The sequence below is a fragment of the Harpia harpyja genome, chromosome 15 (genome assembly GCF_026419915.1).
Source record: "Harpia harpyja isolate bHarHar1 chromosome 15, bHarHar1 primary haplotype, whole genome shotgun sequence".
Taxonomy (NCBI): domain Eukaryota; kingdom Metazoa; phylum Chordata; class Aves; order Accipitriformes; family Accipitridae; genus Harpia; species Harpia harpyja.
The window spans coordinates 22,762,428-22,783,414 of record NC_068954.1 but is presented as its reverse complement, the minus strand read 5'-3'; the positions used below and the strand labels follow the sequence as shown (position 1 = coordinate 22,783,414).

The 20,987-nt window shown below is 40.4% G+C and overlaps 1 protein-coding gene across 3 annotated transcripts in view; it reads right to left on the bottom strand.

Moving 5' to 3' along the window:
* DLGAP2 (DLG associated protein 2) overlaps nucleotides 1–20,987 on the bottom strand; it is a 491,075-nt gene that overhangs the window by 402,522 nt on the left and 67,566 nt on the right. For all 3 annotated transcript variants that reach the window (XM_052809696.1, XM_052809697.1, XM_052809699.1), the window contains exon 2: nucleotides 7,645–7,699. In XM_052809696.1, the coding sequence (XP_052665656.1) occupies nucleotides 7,645–7,699 (55 nt within the window). The remainder of the gene's footprint in view (nucleotides 1–7,644; nucleotides 7,700–20,987) is intronic.

Below are 20,987 nucleotides of genomic sequence, written 5' to 3'. Positions count from 1 at the left end.
AGACAAGGCAGTCTTCTGGCTGGTTTGAGACTGAATGCATGTAGTTCCTTATTCTAGCTAGACATCTAGCAGTACTAAGAAGTCTAAAATGGCCCAAAGGATGCAAACTAACTTTAGAAGATAATTTCTTCCACAGCCTACAGGTTTCCTCTTAACATCACTGCAACCTACCTGCTTTCCAGTGCCAGTTGTGCCTTATCCAGATTCTGAATCCCTGGGAGAAGCAGAACCAATGCCCTGGTCCCTTACAGCTATGCACCCTGTGCTGCTGATCTTCTGTAGATATGAGAAAAGCTAGAGAAAAACACTGATGAAAACTAAAGTTTGGGTAATAGGCTTATATTCACCATGTAGGCTGTGGTGAGGGGAAGAGAATCAGGAAATCAAGAAGTGAAAAACCACCCACACAGGTATATTAAAATAAAAGATTTCGGTATCTTTACTCAAACCTCCTGGTTTTTAACTATTTAAATTACATTCATTCCATTCAGATCACCTTTCCAGAATTGAACTAGTACTAAAGAAAAACAAGTAAACAAAAAAGCCCTTCTTTTTCAAGTCTATAGCCCATGTAAACATACTTAAGTCAACCAAGTCTTCTGGAAGAAGAAAGGTCACAGACAAAAGTATGTAAGAGTTTCTGTAGTGTAAAAATGGGACATTGGACATTAGCTAATCAAAGATGATGCCATGTTTAGGGAACCATCACATGTCATGTTAGAAAACTGCTACACCATGCATTCTCTTCTAAACAAATCTGGGGGGTGAAAAAAAGGCTCATATTTCAATGAGTTACAATCAAAACATGTCAGGTTTAGATGTACACAAGTGCAACATACACGAAAGAGGAAAGAAGTGGAACTTGTTAACCTAGACAAAATCTAGCGAGATGGAAGACAGAATAAACGGTCTTCAGGTACATGAAAGGTATCTGCAAGGAGCTGAGAAACAGGAGGCACCCATCATCCACACAAGTTAATGAGCTTAAGCTGCAACAAGGAAGGCTCAGGTTATGTATCAGGAAAAGTTTTCAGTGGTGGGGTCGGGGAAGCTGAATAAAAGGCCTGGAAAGGCCACACAAGCATCTGTCAGGAAAGAGGTGGGTATAGCTGATCCTCCTTGGGGCATGGCATAGGTCTGCTCCCTACCCGTTCTGACTCCGTGCTAACTTGACTGGTCACTTCTGGCCAAAATAAAAGAAACAGAGGTCTGGCCTAGAGATCCCGGACCCCCTCTTCCCAAGGATAGGCTAACATAAAGCCACGGCTGGCATTCAGCCACTGGGGAAAGGGCAGAAGAGCATATATAAGAATATGCTGCTTGCAATAAGTAGAAATTTTACCTCACCATACACCCATCTGTACAGCAAGTGCTCCATAGTCCTGACTGCTGATATGGTAGTGTCAGTAACGTGGAGGAAAAGAGGACAGCAGGAATCTCTAGGGAAACATGAGAGCCCTAAATTATGTTCTGAATGCACTAGGTGATATCCTTTGTTTTACTTTCAGTCTGCAGCATTTAAATTGGATCTTCTCCCAACTGGATGTTTTCCTCCCCCAGGTTCATGTGGCACTATTCAATTAATTACTGTCAACATTTTTCACAGTGCAGGCTATGTCTGACAAGAAGTTCTGTCACAGATTATCACCTCTGCCACTGGGTATTGTCTCACACCCTTTCATCAGTTTATCTTTGCACAGTCTAGTTCAGTTCTGCCTTCTTCATCCTTCACTGGTGATCCCCAACACCTCTACAGAGTTACAGTAACAGGTATTGCTCCTAACAGCTCTAATGACAGGTTTTATTTTTTTTTTTTTTTTAAAAAGTTGGCATCATATGCTTAGCCAACTAAAAGCAAAACAACCTTGATACCAAGGTATGAGAACTTCCGGATTAACTAGACGATTAAGAAAATACTTACTCTTGCTTTATTTTCACCCTGCTAATTCCCATTTCCATGGAAACAGGGCTGGAAAGTACCAGCAGGCAGCCTGCAGCTGAACATCTGAATGAGAACGCTCATGTTGAACTCAGCAAGCAGACAGCAGGTGAAATCTGCAGGAACTGTCTAAAAATCTATAGCTATGTCTTGAAAGTAAAAGGACAATCTCACTTTAAGCAAAGAACTTCTGAAGAGGATGATATAAAACCCTAATGAATATTCTTGCACTGCACCAGCCAATAATCTGACTTTCTTTTCTCTAAGACACAGGAATAACATTTCTTTATCTCAATGGCAGAAGACAAAAATTAATCACAATTAATTAAGTACTTCAAAATGTTCAGATACAAGATGATATATTAGTGAATATGGTAAGTTAGTTTTGTAACAGGACTTTGGCTTCTGACCATTGTCCTGTAATTCCTTCTGTGAAATCAAACTGGCTGCTGTATAGTTCATACACACACATTGTAAGCCCAGTCATTTGGATGGCTCTTCTTACCAACATCCATTGCATTGGAATAAATATAAAGATGAAAAAAATTAACTAGCAGTTAGTAACATATTTGCTAGTTATAAAACATACTGGTTTTGAGCACCAATCCACACTTCTTTTATTTTAAAAGCTACTAAGGCAACACAGTTGTAGATACCATTAAGAAAAAAAAAAACCAAAAAAAGCAATGTTAACTTCTTTATGCAATTTAGTAAAGTTTAATGCAGGAATTCTTTTTAATACCATCTCAGATTTTTCTCCTGTTCAATATTTGCTCTTCAAGCAACAGGAAGAAAAGCAAACAAGCGGAGGATGAAACATTACTGTCTTGGGCTATACTTTACCCAGTGAAGAGATTGGTTATTATTAAACTCCTGCTTTTGTATATAAAGCAATTACCACTCTCTCAAGCAGATATTATTCATTCTTTGCAGAGAGCAGAACATTGGCTGCACTTTTTTTCCGTGTAATTTTAGCCAATGCAGTGGACAAAAGAGAATGATTATAACGAAGGATTTAACGTCCTGTGCAAGTTCAATATCAGCACACAAGAGCTGACCTGAAAATGGATGATGAAGAAACTTGAGACAGCATAAATCTTTTTTCTTTCTTTTTTTTTTTTTTAAAGAGTGTTGTTTAAAGTTTGAAAGAGCTATTTATCAGAATCAAGTCAGCCAGATAGGTGCAGATGCTCTTTATTGTACCTATGTTCTCCTTCACTATGAGAGGTGAAATTCAAGCTTAAAGCATCAAAGAACAAATCAACCCAAGAAGCTGTTAGTGACTATTGATTTGTTCCTTCCTTTGGGATCTTCAGTGGAAAAAGTGATCCCAAATTTGCAGTCCACAACATACTAAACTCACAGCTATGACGGAAAAGGATAGTACAGAAGCTGTTTGTGCAATTTCCTTGCATGACAGGAAACTAATAATTGTTTATCAAGAGCACAACAGCGGCAGACAAAGCACACAGCTATCAGCATCTCTCCAGTGCAAAAATGGCCATTTAACAGCTGCAGGAACAGTAAAAATTGCACAGAGCGCCTTCTGCTAATGAGTCCCATTGATAACCCACATTTAACTGTACCAAGTATATTTGTGCTCACCTTGAGGATCATTTACTGTGCTAGATCATGATACAGGGAGCTCTGGGATATACAAAAATCAAACTCCAAAGAATTCACTTATCTGGTCTAGGACTGCTTAAACACAGCATACAGAAAAGCATAAGCTTTCAGGTAATTTCATGCAAATAAAAAGAGGAAATGTATCTATAGCTAAACAACCCACATGTACTGCCTGAATAGCTCTATTTCAGGCAAGAGTGGAAATAAAAATAAATTTAAAAATACATGAATTTAAATAAAAAGCAACCCACATCAGGGTACATTGACTTCTCTGTTTCAATGCTGCATTCCTACCCCTCAATTTTTTGTTTGTTTTTTTTTTAGGAATGCCAAAGCATGTTGTATTTAATGGCTATCTTGATTTCAAGGGTAGAAACCAAGTGTACTGCTCATGCAGTGTGAACAGCTCTCTAAACCATTATCATAATTAAGAACCATGCTAAGGGGGAAGGGAGGGGGAAAGGACAGCCTTAGCATCTAAGGTTTCCAGAAGTGACCGTGCAGTAATGAGATGGACTTTCAACTTGGCTGAAGAGTTCCCATTAGCATGGGATGGGCCATTGCTGGGATATATTTATAAAGGGTATTAGAGCTGGCTGCGTTTGTACACAGAGAGTGGTGGATGTCCATCAAAAGGGGTGGGTTATTTCTCCCAGCTGGAGCTGGAGAGAGAGAGAGTGGGTTATAATTCAAGAAAATAAGCAAGCTGCTCCCCACCAAGTCATTAGTACCTACACACTCTTTCCCCTTATAATCTTGTTAGTAACACCTGTACAGCGCATGTAACTTTTTTTCTTCCAATTAACTTTGTAACTGCTAATGCATCCCAGTTGTTGCTGGCTGGTTAAGTTATGGGAGATGGAAAGAAACTGAGAAGGGTCATCAATACAGCTCTTATAGTATGCTTATGGTATATAAGAAGGAAGTACAGAATAAAGGTGTCTGGTCTGGGATCTTTTGCTTCTTGAGGCACAGGGTATGTGACAAATACAGGTTCTGGATACCAGCTAACACAATAATGAAAATACACTATGCCAGTGCATGCTATATGGACTTTCAATTTAGTAATGAAAATACATTTATGATCAATAGAAAGCCACAAATAAATTAACACTTAAGAAATGAAACATCACTGTCTATTAGAAAAGCTTAATGCAAGCAACCAACTAGCAGTATTCAGTGTTTATTTAAAGACTGAGATTTTGTAAATGATTTACATGTTTGGAAAATGAATCGTTCTTTAACCTTTGAAACACCCAATCTTGTTAAATATGTGCCTTCTTCCAAAGCTGCATTGCTGTGGAATGGCTGAATTACTTTTTTGTCCTCCCTTTTGAAAGGCTATGCAGGAGATGTTTTTATAGCCAAGTTATAAGCACTGAGAATAAAAGTTCATGGTAGAAGTATTAACACACCATCACCAGGGGAAGATGATCATCACTCCCATGTACCTTTCTTTCCATGCATAGCTCTCTTCTCCAGTTTACAAGTACAGAATATCCATACTGACAGAGGAAGTGTTGCCACGTCAAACTCTTACACAGTGTAGGAAGGGACAGTGGGACATGCAATTTTCTAGGGTACAGGCAATCCAGGGCCATACTACTTTTAAGGCTAATTGCATATATTCCCCAAGAATCAAGGTTAGGCTAGGTCTGAAGGGCAGAGATGAAAGGATGGCCTGGCAGCACTGGCCCTATCGTTCCTAAAGGTTCGTTTCTTTCTCCGGGGTGCAGCTCCTGTGCTAACAGCATGAAAGAGGCTGGTGGGGGGGGCACTCTTCAATGAGGAGCCCAAGGCCCCCAAGCTGGCCACATCTGAACTGTTGAATGGATGTAAACAAGTGGGGAAACTACTACTGCCTCTCTCCGTTTAACCCATTCATACTCTCTACGGCATCTGTATTCTTCCCTAACGGTTTTGGAGGTCTCATTTTATGCTTCTTCCCCTCTTCCTTCTCCCATCCCTCCCCCTAGTCCATGTCTCTTTATCCTTCCCTCCTTTTTATTAGGAATACCACCTAAGTCTGCACATTGCTAAATTCTTCCAGGTACCAGCAGCTGAACACAGACATAGACCTACACCTTGCAATCAGGCAATTTCTCTGGGCTCACTTAATGAGAACGGAGCTGGACAAGATTATATACGATGTATATGTTTGAATGCAAATAGCACGTTCCACATTTACACAAGTTTAATGACTGTCATCTTCTTAGTTTGGACTAGTTGATTCAGATAGTCAAACAAGAAAATGGTTCACCTATCTCTAATAGACTCAATGAATCAAACTCAAAAATTCAGTCATTATTTTCCTCCAGAAAGGAGCTGAAAAATCCCCCACATCCTGTCTGAACTCTTCTTCTCCTTCTCTCTGTCAAGTATTTAAACACCATAAATGGGGGAAATGGGGAAAATGGAACACAGATATCATTTACTTTGCACCTGCTGGCAACTCCCAACTATATAATAGGTAGGCATAAAAATACTGTAGCAGTCACACAGAGGCAATAAAGTTACAGTTATTTTCATACCTAAGTGTGCTTGAGTTGTACAGCAGTTGTTATGTACCAAAACCTGATAGGTTTCCTCTTCAAAGAACTTAGTTCAAAATTTCCAAAACCAAATTTTACATTAGCAATCTCCTCCCTTCTCTTATGTCCAAATGAAGGCACTTCTAAAGGTTACTGGGATTTTAGATAAATGGCTTTCTTGATATTGATTATAAAGGTATATTTCACCCTCTTTAGATAAATGGTCAGAGTCTTGCTGTCCAACTCCAGGCCATCATTTCAGGTAACACTGGCTTTGATATCCACTTTACACACTTCTGTACAAGTCAAGAAGAGTTTGGTCATCAGAGGAACCTGGATCAAATTTGTATATTACAAATAAAAGAAAAAAAAAGATAATTGGCGCAGGATATTAGCACAGGAGCACACAGACTGGGCTGAGGTCATTACACCATGATTCCTTAGTCCAGTTTTCAGGAAAGCTTGAAATAAATATGAAGGCCAAAGTCTGTTTGCAATCTGTTCACTAATTATAAACTTTCAAATTCTGGTTAGAAGAAGTGTATTAACAACTGTCTTATTATAGTACTTCTCCCATGTTCACAGATGAAATGGAAGTGAGATTTTAAATTTCATTTGAGCAGTTGCAGGTAACCACAAGTCACACTACAGTTCAACACAGTTGTCAAGTTCTCTGTGCAATCACCCTTCATGCAAACTATGCCTGAAACACAAGTAATAGCAAGCCAAGGAACAAACCGGATTATTTTAAAGGTAGCTATTGGGGAAGGGGGAATGAAGCCTTAAGAGCTGCAAGCAGTCACATAAGTTCTATTAAGAAGATATCAAAAATAAGCTATATTTTTCCTCTTACTTCTCTGAAATTAACCTGTTAAATCAAATTCACATTTGTATATGCAGTCACTTTCACCAATTTATAAAATTATAAAAAGGATTTTTAAACTTATTTTACAAGTAGTTGTTTTTCCTGTAATAAAAGAATCTAAAGTTAAATCATCACTTTCTTCCCATCCATGCTATCATTCTCATCGATTGATTTGTTTTGGTCACAAATGTGTTACTTTAAGTCTCCTCCTGCCCAATAGTAAGGCATCATTAGTGATACTCCTTCTGTCTACTCCTCTAGTCTCTGAAAAATAAGCATAAAGCAAGCATTTATCTGCAGTCAGAGCTACACATAAGACTTACTGCTTAGCACCTTTGTGAATCAACAGGACTAGACTGCAGACTCCAGCATGAGACCCTTTTTCTTGCCAAAATTGTAACTTTATGATTAACAATAGATATGCTTCAGAAGTTCATACAAATACCCTTATAAGCAAGACCTGACAGCAGACTCTACAACAGCGATAGCTCCAGAAAGTTAACAGAATACACAAAATCTTCACATGAAAACAGGTAATTTAAACAAAACATCCAAGTTTTCAATCCCTAGAAGAGAACTTCAATGACCGTAAATAGCAAACAAGACTTCTCCATATTATCCAATTTGTGTTTGCATTTCTCCAAATCATATTACCATATTAACTCATTAAGAAAAAAGTTTACCTGTGTTCCTGTCAGGTAAAATACAGCAATGCTTCTGCAGTATGCCAGGCAGAACCTGTTGCAACAAAGAAACATACATTAACCTACACATATTTTAACATCATATGAAGAAGAGCCGATGATTGCTAGAGTGCATATTTGATCAAGCTTTGTGCTCTCATACTGCATCCAAATTAGCTATCATGCAATGCAAATGTGAACCCCGCTCATTAGGAACTGCACGCAGAGAAGAATCTTACAAAATTAGCTGCTTACTACCTGCCTGTAAAGTTAGTTTCACCCTCTCCCATAGACTACAATATTAAAAAGTTGAGTAAAAGAACATAAGACCACAATTAAACATGCTCAACTTAGAAGGACAGTATGTTATCAGTCAATGACACTGCTGTTCCTGATTTTGCACATGGGAGATCTAGCTTTTCATATCACTCAGGTCGAAATTCCAAAGCACAGCATTTCTCTCCTCACATACCCAATACCAGCAGACAGCACAAACCCCCAGAAGCTTGAGTAGGAAACTCAAGGGAACAGGGACAGAGAAGATCCCAACCTTGTGGTTCACCATGTCTACCATGCTGAGGTGCTGCTGGCAGCCAGCAAGAAATGCTACAGAAACCTCCCACGGCCTTCTTAAAGGCAGGACCTACCCTTCTTCACAGATTTACACATTGAAGTCACCTGTTTTGATGCAGACAACCAGCTTTGGTGCTCCTACCAGCAGCAATCTATACTTGACACACCCAAGACCTTATTTTAATCTGAGTTTTAAACCTCTAATTTACACCCACTACAATGCTATCAGTAGGGGTAAAACTGTAGCTGTCCTGGTTTTGGCTGGGACGGAGTTAATTTTCTTTCTAGTAGCTGGTATAGTGTTATATTTTGGGTTCAGTATGAGAAGAATGTTGATAACACACTGATGTTTTCAGTTGTTGCTAAGTAGGGTTTAGACTACGTCAAGGATTTTCCAGCTTCTCGAGCCCAGCCAGCAAGAAGGCTGGAGGGGCACAAGAAGTTGGGAAGGGACACAGCCAGGGCAGCTGACCCCAACTGGCCAAAGGGCTACTCCATACCAAGTGACGTCATGTCCAGTATATAAACTGGGGGGAGTTGGCCTGGGGGGGAATCACTGCTCAGGAACTAACTGGGCATCGGTTGGCAAGTGGTGAGCAATTGCATTGTGCATCACTTATTTTGTATATTCTAATCCTTTTATTATTATTGTCATTTTATTATTGTTATTATCATCATTATTAGTTTCTTCCTTTCTGTTCTATTAAACTGTTCTTATCTCAACCCATGAGTTTTACTTTTTCTTCTCCAATTCTCTCCCCCATCCCACTGGGGGGGTGGGAAGTGAGTGAGCGGCTGCGTGGTGCTTAGTTGCCGGCTGGGGTTAAACCACAACAGTAACTTAAGGTTTAATGGCTTTTCCTTTGCTCTTTCTGAGGAAAAGCCAATTAAAAATCATGCTCTGAGATGGCTTTGTTAAATTTTCTCTTGGAGGTCAACATGCCCCCTTGAAAGACTGAAAATTAAAAAAAAAACAACCAACAGTTAGTTTCTACAGACAGGAGGCCAGCATAACCAGTCTGAAAATGCTGGGCTTCTAACCCCTAAGACCGTAAGCACCACCACAGCTTGCATTAAGTTCTGGAAATTCAGGAAGAAAATACTTTAGGGAATAGAGATATTTTTATTTTTCACAAAGACTGCTATTGCTCTCTGGCCAAGGTTAATAGCTAGGGATGAGACCGCTAAGAGTCAGACACGTACCGCCCCTGCAGCAGCACTGTACATCCCCATCCCTCCCTGCAGGACTTTTCCCATACACGCTCCAGTAACCCCAGGGGGATGAACACCTCAGCTTGTGCGTCCTCCAGCACAATAAAGTCTTAAGAAACTTGCTGCACCGTGCTTCCTCCTGAATGCAGACATGCAGAGGCAGGGCCATCGCAAAACTGTGCTTTTATTGCCGTTATAACTTGAAGAGTCAGGCCACAGTCAGAAAGCTGCCCTGGACAAAAAGCAGTGGGTAGAACTGACACGGATAAGAACAGTTCCCCCCCCCCCCCAACTCCTCTAAACTCTACTGAAGGCCCAGCATTTAAATGTAACCTCTTACAAAATAATTCACTTGTTCTGGCATAATTCTAAAATTAAGCTCGTGGATAAAAGGGAAAACAAACTGGGTTTAAGTGGCAGACGTTAGGCACAGGGTAATCAAGTCAGATCCCCAGAGGTATGTCTCAGCAGATCCCCCCAACAGCTTATCAGGAAACTGCTTTGGTGCAAATACAACTTATGGTCACATTTGGGGCTTTATCACATTACTGTACATACATCTTGTAAACGTGTTTGACTTGCTAAGTAGCTTATTTTTCTCAAGTTCCTTCTAGCTCACTCTTTCACACATGCACGCACGCGGACTTTTGTCCTGGAGAGGTGCAGGTCTGTAACTGCCGGTGCTGCCAGACCAGTCCTTCCTTCCTAGACATGACATAGGACCTCACGGGTCACCCACAGCCACTCTTGAAAGTCCACAAAATTTGAGGGAAGAGGGAAAACGTATGTTCACAGTCACCTACTTGCAAGATGCATGCCGGTGTTTTACTTCACTCTGTTGCAACCCTGTTTAAGCAGCTCCCACCACCCCAAAATTAAGTTACGTGACATTCCAGCTCCCTGCCTGCAGAAACACCCTCACCAGGAGACAGACCAAGCTGAGGCAAACGTGGACATCTTGTACTTCCGAATTTCTGCATGCTCAGCTATACTAGCTAAGTATCGTCATCCTTTCTCATCTCTTTTGGTCTACACAAGACCTTTCAATAAGTAAATTGCTTCCTTCAGTAGAACTTCTCCCTTGAAGTAGTCTCAAAGCCAGCCTCTTTGCTTCAGGGAGGACTATTTGAGGGAACAAAGTAGGACTTGAACCAAAGTATCAGCTTGCCTTACCCCCAATTCACAGGCAGCAGGCAACTTGTATTTTAAGAAGAATCAATAGCACGAATAACAATCTTCTGAAAACCACAATTGTCATTCTACAGTGTTTCTTAAATTTTAAAATAAAAAAATCCAGTAATTCTTAGGAGTACAACGTCATATGTACAAACTATAGCATTTTCCTTATGGCCATGGATATAAATAACAGCACAGTCTTACAGGCATCAAAAGCATAAAAGTTGGAAGCAGAGAACAAAGAAATCCTAAAATGAACAGAGACAAGTCTTTCAAAGCAGTGTAACACAAAGACTGAATTTTAAAAAAACACTGTCTTACTCAGACACGAAGTAATATTTAGTTCCCAGTGATTCTGTCACATTTTCTTCCCTACATTCACAAACCATGGAGAAGCATTATGAATTTATTATGAGCACCCAGTTAATCAAATTAAGACTGAAATTAAAAGAAACAGAAAAAGCAGGTCTGGAGTAGCAAGACAATTTCAATGGGGGAAAAAAAAAGCTCTAGAACATAATTTTTCCTTCCTGGTAGACTGGATATAGATAAGAGAATAGTCATACTGAAAAGCACAAGCTGGAAAAACATTTCTTTGTCCCTTCCCTTCGCTCTCTTAAGTGTTAAGTAGGCAAACAGCATGGCTGAGGCTAAAACAATGCTTCCTTCTCCCCAGCCCTGTAACATGTTTACCCTGCACAAAGCCAGTTTCTGGCTGGTAGGAGTTTGATATCAGCCTCCCACTTACTTATCTACAGTATACAGATTTTTACACTGTACCCATCTCCATGGTATCCAAGAGCCTCTTCACACTGCTCTCCTCCCACTTTCTCCCCACTCTGTTTCTCTTCTCCCTAGGGAAAATGACAGGAGAATTCCTCAGCAAAACTGTCACCTTTCCCTCTACATCTCTCCTTTCCCCTGCTGCTTTCCCTTCAATCATTTGCATGCTGTAACCCCCAGTTTATTCCTTAAAATGCCTTGTCTCAGACCTTTTTCTTTAATTTCACAGATAACCCCTAGATTTTTTTTTTTTTTTTTGTGGTTTGAAACTTTACCTACATATGCAATTTGAGTGAGAATCTTCACCCAAATCAGACCTGGGGTGATTTCTGCTGTAGAAATCAAAACATGGGAGCAACTGGAGGGATTCACATGCAGGGAAAAAAACACAGAGAGAGTAGAATATGGTTTTAGAACATTCGTCTTTTTCCTCAGCAAAAAAGAAACAGGTTTCAATTATATTAACTGATGATTTAACCTTCAGTTATTTTATAAGCTCTCAGCTGGGAGCTAAGGCATTGCAATACTAAATTAAAACTGGACGCATAGCTGCAGAAACGGAATAAATAATGCAGCAGGTGGTATGTCCTTAACATCAAGGTGCTTCCCTAGCAGTAGCCAAATTAGCTCTGGTCCCCAGTATACAGTTAGGCAGTCACATGTAGTAGGAACACAGTCTTTGCTCATGGTGCCAAGTCGAAAACTTCCTCAAATTCAGTGAAAAATTCTAATTGATGTTGGTGGACATTGGTCTGGACCTACTTACATTTGTTTTCACTACAGCTTGCTGTGCTTAGAAATATATAAATATATAGCTGCCATAATTAGTGTTCAAATGTTTACTTGTAGCTATATGTAATATAGGTATGCAGAAAGCTTCTCAGAGCAGCACAGGGTAGTTATATAGCTGTTTACAATTTAGTAAAGCTCATATTTTCATATGCTTGTTTAGAAACTTTCGTTCATTTCATAAAAAAACCCCACCTGAGTCCACTGAGTGTTCAGCATGCAAATTTTTTTGAGTGGTTTAACAAGAACTAGAATTAATTCCTAAAAAATCATTTTAAGTTTGGAAAGTACTAACCTCTAACACAGTTTAAAAAAAAAATTACAGAGAAGCAGAAACATGTGAAGCAAAATAATTCTATTATGGAAAAATGCCTGTGTGAAATGGATATCTACTCACTTAAAAGGATCTGCTGCATGAAGATGTTCAGGCCTCTCTATGGTACTGAATGATAAAAATGTTTTGCTTTCTACTCCACTTATAATTGGACCACTAAGATGGCCATAGAAAAGTGAGCTGGATACTATTTTTCCTTGTCCATTTACATTTTTTTCTGCTGAAAAGTAAGTCAACTGAAAATGAGTGTTTCACAGGTCCAAAATTACAGAACACGCAACTCAGGAGTCCGAGTGCTCTATTGGTGAAATTCAAGGCAGAAGTTAACAAGGATTTATACTGTGGTTTGTATCTTGCAAGAAGGAAGGAACCTCAACTTGAATTTCAGGTCCCAAGCTGAAACATGGTATTTGTCTCTGCTTTTTACATCCTAGAAATCCAGTGATCCCAAAGACTGGGAAGTCAGAATATACTCTTTTGGCCATGCCAGCCACACAGGCCATGTTTGTGGCCCTTGTGCTCATGTTCAACCACTTCCAAGGACTGCCTCCAAGACAGCTCCCTAACTTCCTAACCTCCCTCCCCCAGAAGACTATTACAATTAGCATGTGAAGCATTTTGATTGCAAGAATATGGTAATATTCAGAAGAAAATATGTCAAACACATAGAGGGCAAATCACATTGATTTATAAAATTTCAGAGAAAACATATTCCGGAATTTGAGCTTTACTTGTGCACCGATGGTTACAAAGAAATAAATGGTCCTTGGGCAGAGTCACCCCATCAAGTGTGCCTTGCACCTTCTGTGGAAGCAGTACAGTACTGGAGAGAAGTGAGGTTAGATATTTTGGTGTGATCCAGTGAGTGAGTTCCTATCTTTTTGCCTTTCAAATGTCGTGTCACTTCTTTTTGGAAAGGTAGGCACCTCCTAGACCTTGCTATCTGCACTGCTCTGTGCTAAGCGTTGCTGCTTTCCTACCACCCGCACAAGTCTCGTCTTAATTGTTTTCACTCTAAGGATCATACTCATTCTATCGCTGTCTTTGCCTTTCCTTTTATTTGTCTCAGGGCTTTTGTTTTAGGCAAGATTTGTCAGCTACTACAGAGATGTTTTGAGATAATGTTTGTAACAACTAGATCTTAAAAACAGTGGAAATCCGGCACTCACACTTCTGTGAATGTCTTTTGTTGCCTCCTGTCATTACAGGGGCATATTATATTTTGGGTTTCCTTTTTATTATTGTTTCCTTCTACTTTGGATTTTATACCTGACAATTTTAGATGTCTCTGTCCCAGTGACACTGTTAAAAGGAGAACGTCCTACCGCTCTGGAACCAATTCCCTGCTTCTTAAGCAGAAAGGAAGTGCTCAGGATTTGGCTGTTCACAGCAGTCAACAATCTAACAGGTCTGTAAAGGTATTTGCCTTCAGACAGGGCATGAAAAGTAGGCAAAGTTTCCCATTCACAAGCTGTTGGGTGATACAAACCATCATCAATCGAAGATTTATCATTATAGCATTACCATATTTCTTCTTTCAGAGCAGACAGGTTCATGCGACCAGGTGCTGAAATGCTACATCAAGCTATTGCCTTCAGCTTCTTAACAATATGCAGTTGGTTCAACCTACAAGAAGCTAAATCTGAACTTCATTCCACTCTCACAAGCATAATTATATTTGGTTATGCTTTTTAAGGGGTATCTAGGGAGTGTATCAACAAATATGTGTTATCATTTCAGTTCCTGTAAGAACTCAAAAGCAACCTAAGATCACCAGTGGGTCTCTTCTGTGTCCCACTTGAAGCTGTTATTGATAAAACCCACACTGGCATCAGCAACAGTTCCAAGTTACTCGTTAAATCAGTCCTTGAAATGTCTGGCTCTGGAGGAAGAGAGCAGCAGGACCAGAGGGAAGTGCCTGCCCAGGGCTTACCCAAGCCCCCGTGTGTTCCCTGCCAGAGCAACGCAGACCCCCGCTTATAATGGCAAAGCTAGCGCAAGTAGAAAATATTAAGACTCGATTTTTTTGTGTATCTGGTGCTGCTGAAAATAGCAGAGATTTTGCAAGACCTTTCAATCATTCCCTGCTAGCTGTCAGTTCCTCTGCCCTCCCAAGGAAACCACCTTTCACCGTAGCTCCTGATGAGCTGCACCCGGCTGCAAAGGCAGCCTGTGATAAAATGTCTCCCACCCACGGCAGTGCAAGTAAGAAGCCCGTCTTGTCAGTTTATTTCATTGTATTCTGATGAGATGGGCCAGACTTGTCCAATTATGTTTCTTCAAGATTTTATAGATTGCTGTTGTCCAACATCCAATTTCACATATACACCGTTGAACCTTCATGCTAATTTAATGTCAAAACAGAACTTGCTAATGATTCATCTGCTTTGCAGGGTTTTTAGTAAAAGTATTTTCTTCTCTTATCATCCTCTACCTCAGTCCACCATTCCCAATTAGATATCAAGAACATAAATAAAGTATGATGATTTTGTTGGTGGACAAGTTACACTGAAAAAAGATAAATCATATTTACCATATTTCAAATACTTTGGTAGTGTACCAATGTATTTATCGTCTCATATCAAATCACATTTAAATATGTATATTGTCTCCTTTTTGAAGAAAAGGAAATGTGAGTTAAGGAAGATAAATCTCAGAAATATTCTGAAAACATTACAACACCCATACTAATATGTGTTCTTTCAGATTGCATTACATCTCAAAAAATGGAAATTTTCAAAAACCCTTTCCATGATTAAAGGAAGTATTGACACCAACAACAGAAGCAACGTTTCTTTAGCAGAGTTTTCAACTAAAAGTGACAGACATTTAAGTAATGAGGAACTCACTGACTGCATAATCTATTTTGTATATCTGAATCAAAACTAAATAAGGGAAAGCAACCCTAGAAGAAAAGGTATACCATTATAACAACCCCGGATAGCATAGCTGAGCTCCATTCACTGTGTTTGGCTTCATTACTCCTTTTATCCAAGTCACCTTGCCAAGTTAAGCTGAAACACAGGTCTGATAATTTTTTTGATGGCCCAGGAAAGAAAACATGATTATCACTATAACACATTTCAGATTCATGTTAGCATGAATCTGCATTAGCATGAACTAATTATAATTGTCCTATGATTAACAAGCACTTATAAACATTAATGTTTTAAAAGTTATCATCTAAAGTATAATCCCTCCACATAGCTTTCGTAAGAATATAATATGCAGACTAAATAGAGTAACTAGGCAAGCCTGTGGGGAAAAAAACCTATGGACTCTGGAATTAGCGGCACATCTAGCTCTGAAGTGATGCAAAATAGTACCTTAAGACAGTCTTTTTGCTATTTAATAGTATAGGAAAATAAGTGGTGGTACTAGCAACAGCCCGAAACCCTATTTTTTTCTGATTTCAGTATTTAGACACTTTGAAAACAATACATCAGCAACAAAAACTCTTTTATATCTTTCACTTTTCAGAAGTTTACACTCCTTGCTGACAGAACAAGACTTTGCTATAGTGATCCATACATTTGTGACTTCCAGGTCCAATTACTGTAATTGGCTGCACTTATAAGAGAATCCACAAATTATTGAAGATGCCTCAGACTAAACACAGCATGATAAATACAGGTCTATTGGGAACACTCAGTTTGTTGCTCAAATAATTGCACCATTGCACCACTGTCCAAAACTGGGCCTTCAAAAATCTGGAACAAACAATCTCAAAGTGCTCTGAATCTGAGAGATGATGAAGTCGCCCCTCCCAGGGTAACATTGCTGGGAGGAAGAGACCAAGACCTTTCAGTTGATGCTGTAATTTCTTTTTCCAAAAGCAAATGAATAGGAGGATAAACTTCAGGACAAAACCAATTGTATTTTCAACTTTCCTTCAGATGAAGTATTCCTAACCGACTCATCAGTTGTACAGTCATGGCACTATACATAAAGCAACCAACATAAACAAATTCACTTGGGCCTGCAATTGGACCTGAGAAACAGGTTTTGGTGTAAAACAGAAATCACAAACGTTTCTTCTGCCCGTTAGCACCATGAGCAGCAGTGGCATCTCCTACCTAACAGCAGTACCTAGATAAGAGATCTCCTATCTCTGGTGTGGATCATGTGGATCATGGGACAGAAATAACTGTAGCAGACCACTAATACTCCAAAGGTTGGTCACAATTCTCCACAGAGACTCTGCAGGGGCAAGACCCCAAGCCACATCTTGTGCTGAAGGAGGGATGGCCAGAGACCACCCTCGAAGGGAGGGGCTGACAAAAACCCCCACAGTGGTGGAGGGTGGCAGCTAGTGATTTCCAGGGGCTGGAAGGTGACTGAGCCTGGTCCACAGTCCACAAAAAGGAAGCAATGGGTAATAGCGGTTGGATATTCCCTGCTGTGGGCACAGACGCTTCCCTGCTGACCGGACCAGCTGTCTCAGGAGTTTGCTGCTTGCCTGGAGCCCAGGTCCTGCATGTCCTACAGAAACTGCAGAGGCTCACCCAGCCCCTGCGCTACCCCCCTGAGCTGCGCATCCAGGAGGATCATGGAAGGGATCGCTTAAGCTAACTGGATAGAGCAAGTCCATGGGGCTGGGTAGAATGCTTCCAAGGGGTCCAAGGGTGATGACTGTGAGTCCTCTCTCTGTCATTTTTGGAAGGTGGTCACCTTCTCAGGGCAGGAGTTAGGGGGATCCTGAGAAAGAGCAGAGAAGGCTAAAGAATTGCACTGAAAGCTTTATGGAGAACACTGAGCCAGACTCTCCCCAGAGGTGCGCAGTGAAAGGACACAAGGCAGCAGCTTCAAGTTGCAGCAAAGGAAATTCTGACTGTGCATCAAGAAAAAAATATCCCAGAATTTTTTTTTTTTGTGGAATCTCCATCCTTGAAGATTTTCAAAACTCAGATGGACAAAGCCCTGTGCAACCTGCTCATTGAAAGTAGTCCTGCACTGAGCAGAGGGTTGGTCTTGATGACCTCTAGAAGTCTCTTCCAACCTAAATTTTTCCACAATTTCAATATATTAGATTTAATGTACAAATACAGTCAAATATCACACTAAAATATAAGCTTAAAATGCAACAGTTCTTCCATCCTCCTTCAAATATATTTATAATTGACATATCTAATTTCTATTTCTACTAATGGATCTTAAATTTGAATAATGAGCACATTTACATCCACCTGCAAAACCCAGAAACCTTATAGAAACATAGCAGCTTTAGGAGCCAGCTAAAGACAGCTAGTCCCTCAGAAGTTACAAAGTAGTCACCCCAGGGCTGCAATTGTTTAATTAATTTAAGAGTAAGCCCGGGAGGGTGATTTGGCGCAAGAAGTTGCTTATGAAAAGAAATCTTTGACTGAGTTGTTATGATTTATTTATCTTTAAGCATCTGGTTGTGTTTTGAGCAAATAAAAATTCTAGGGCTTGCTATACATATTGGAGCAGAACAAACATCTTCATTTTCGCTCTCTAAAATACAAAACATGATAATAATAGTTCCTTTTTTTCCCCTGCAGTAATCTATTTAGACACAAAGTATGTATGTGCCTTGCAAAGCCTAGACTGCGAGGTCTCCTAGTTGGAGATTATGGTACTACAGTGGTAGAGAGAAACGATAAGGTTGCACCCATGAATCCTCCCAGGGAAAAAGATGCCCTGGTATTATTCTTGTTGCTGCGGCACTGTGAGGGTCCACACCGAAATGGTGCAGATAAAAGTGAGTATAGAGCAAGGCTACAGCAAATCACAGTAAATGTTTTCAGGCTAGGGAATTTAAGCCCTTTAGCAGAAAGGTCCTGGCTACCTCTCCGCACTCATCACTCTCCGGAGCCAGCTGAGAGGCTGTCAGCACGCACACATGCATATGCGCTGCAGATACCACTGCTGCTGTCCCTGCCGCAGAGATATCTCGTCTTCTCGGTTATTCCTCCCAAGTGGAAGTCATAGTCCTCCTCATGGGTCAGCTTGGACCCTACATGCCAAGCTGCTCTTTCCACAGGGCTCAAGGCTGAATCCCCGCCAGGAAGAGCTGGCTGGGGCTGTGACAGCCTGCAGCAGACCTACACAGAAGAAAAAAATCCTCCCGACTCAGGAACAGCCTCCAGTGAGCACACCAAAACCAGTGCTGGAGGAGTGGAGGCACCTGGCCATCAGGGACAGGGCTGGTCCCGGTGGCACCAACCTGCACCGTGCCCCTGGTGCCTCACCAGGCAGTACTTGACCCCCCAAAGGTTTTGTTAGAGCTGAGGTGAGATGTCTCCTTGCTTCCCTCTCACCCACGCACTGCTGAACAAAGCCAGCCATGGCTTGGCCCCTCAGTCTTTAGTCTGGGAGAGTGTTGTGGAATATGTTTTTATTGTGGCTTGTCACAAGAAGTCTTTTTAATGCACAATGTCAATAAATTATGTGATTCAAAAGCACAGATTATTCACATAGTAGTAATATATACAAGGTAAATGCCAGGGAATCCCGAGTGTTATTTCTCCTTGCTGCTCTGGAATTGTATTTAAGATTTACGTGTGAAGCACATGGATCTTAAAGAATTTGATGCCTGTATTTGCACTGCAAAAGCAAATCCATTAAACACATAAAATAGAGTAATAGTCCTTCCCTGCATCTTTGTTAGAAAGGCACTAATCTTCATTAAAAATTAAAGTTTATGGTTTTGTACTAGAACTCAGCAACAAAACTGTCCCAATGGCCTGCTTTATTCTACTGTGTAGGACTCACAAATATACAAAGAAATTCAGTTCAAAAATTATGACTAAGGTGAGAAAGGATGTTTTAAGTATAAAAGTCACCACAACAAAAATAAAAAAGGAAACATCCTAACTGTTTACCTGCATTTATGGTCCTGGTATCACAGATCTTTCCCACTGTGAATCAAAGAATAACTCATGTACCAGAAGTGGTGAATCATGACTTGAACTAGCAAGGAAGTCACATAATACTTTATGATTTATTAGTGGTTTAACTATGACATATGGTTGCTTTTAGAAACTATTTGCTCTACCGAATTTCAAGTTTATTAATAGCTAAGAGTAGCTATTATAAGTGGGGGAAACTGAAGTCCCCACTGTATTAGGACCAGAGTCTATCTGTTAAAACTATCTGGTACTACACTTCAAAGGTAGCTTTTATACATTTCTCACTTGGGAGAAGTTGAGCCTCTAGACCTAAGTAGCACTCTCTGTCCTCGATGGGACATCTGCAGAGATGAATCAGATGTCTGCAATTTCATCTAGCCATTTCCCCTGGCCAGGTGAAAGATGCCCTGAAAACTGGGAACCAGGCAGAGTTTTTCCAACAGCTGCTTTGCTGTTCCACGTAAGTCAAGTCCATTTTGTCATCTTTTGGCCCAACACACAAACTGAAGTAGCAGCACGCTACAGAATTTGCGCATACACAGAACTGGGACATTTCACTCCTGATGGACAACTGCAAGTGATGGCAAAAAAACAGAGAAGGAAGGGTTATTTTTAGGAATACTTATTTCATAGATTTAGGTTACACAAATCTTTCATGCAAAGAGAACAGAGAAGGATGCCTGTGCCTTGTTCATGCCCTTGGCAATGTCTGATAGCACAGGGGGATATAGATTTCAGAACACAAAGTGACTACCCACACCTCCTTCCCCAACAAGAAGGCATTCTTTTGGAAAAAATAGCTTTCTCTTTAAACAGAAATTTGTCTTTATTACCCATCTTTCATTCAATATTGAACAATATGATAGCTTATTGCAAGTCCCAGTCATTTGGGGAGATTTTGCTGAAGGTAGGATAAAACAAGGATAGGTCTCAGTAAGCAGGTTATAATTTTTTCAATTCCAATTGAACAGTTATGCTTCTGGCGAGGATTTTTGAGGAAGGAGACTGCATAATTTGTGCAGTAAGTTTTTGAGAATACAAAATGGGAAGAGTGGCAGGGCAGTTTTAATCCGTGAGCTGATGATACCACACTGTTAAAACTATGTAGCTTCAATAGGTTGCTCTACTCTTTAAGCAGCTTAGGGTCTACATACCACTAGATGACCCAAAGATGTGCACACAGAAAGGGTATTTTTGGTGCTTATAAATAAAGGTGAAAAGATAGATGTAAACCAGCACAAAGGTGCCTATTTCTCTGCAGCTGATGCTCCTCCAGTGCTGTGGAAGGAGCCAGGGTGAGCCTGGGGAATCCCCAAGACTGTTAGAAAGCTGGCAGTCATCAAAGACCTGATACACTCTTGGGGGTAGCCTTAAACTGAGCACTAGAGAGCACGGCACTGCCTTAGCTCTTCAGAAACTGGCAACAGAGGCGCAACTTACTGACAATATGGGAGATTGAGCTGCAAGTCAAACAGCCGCCAAATAGAGATGCTAGACTCTTATCTTTGAAAAGGCTGCCATGATCAGTTATTGTGAGATAACATTCATCTTCCCTGATGAAGATTTTCTTGATTTTGCACAATTAGCAAGATGTTACTCAGATC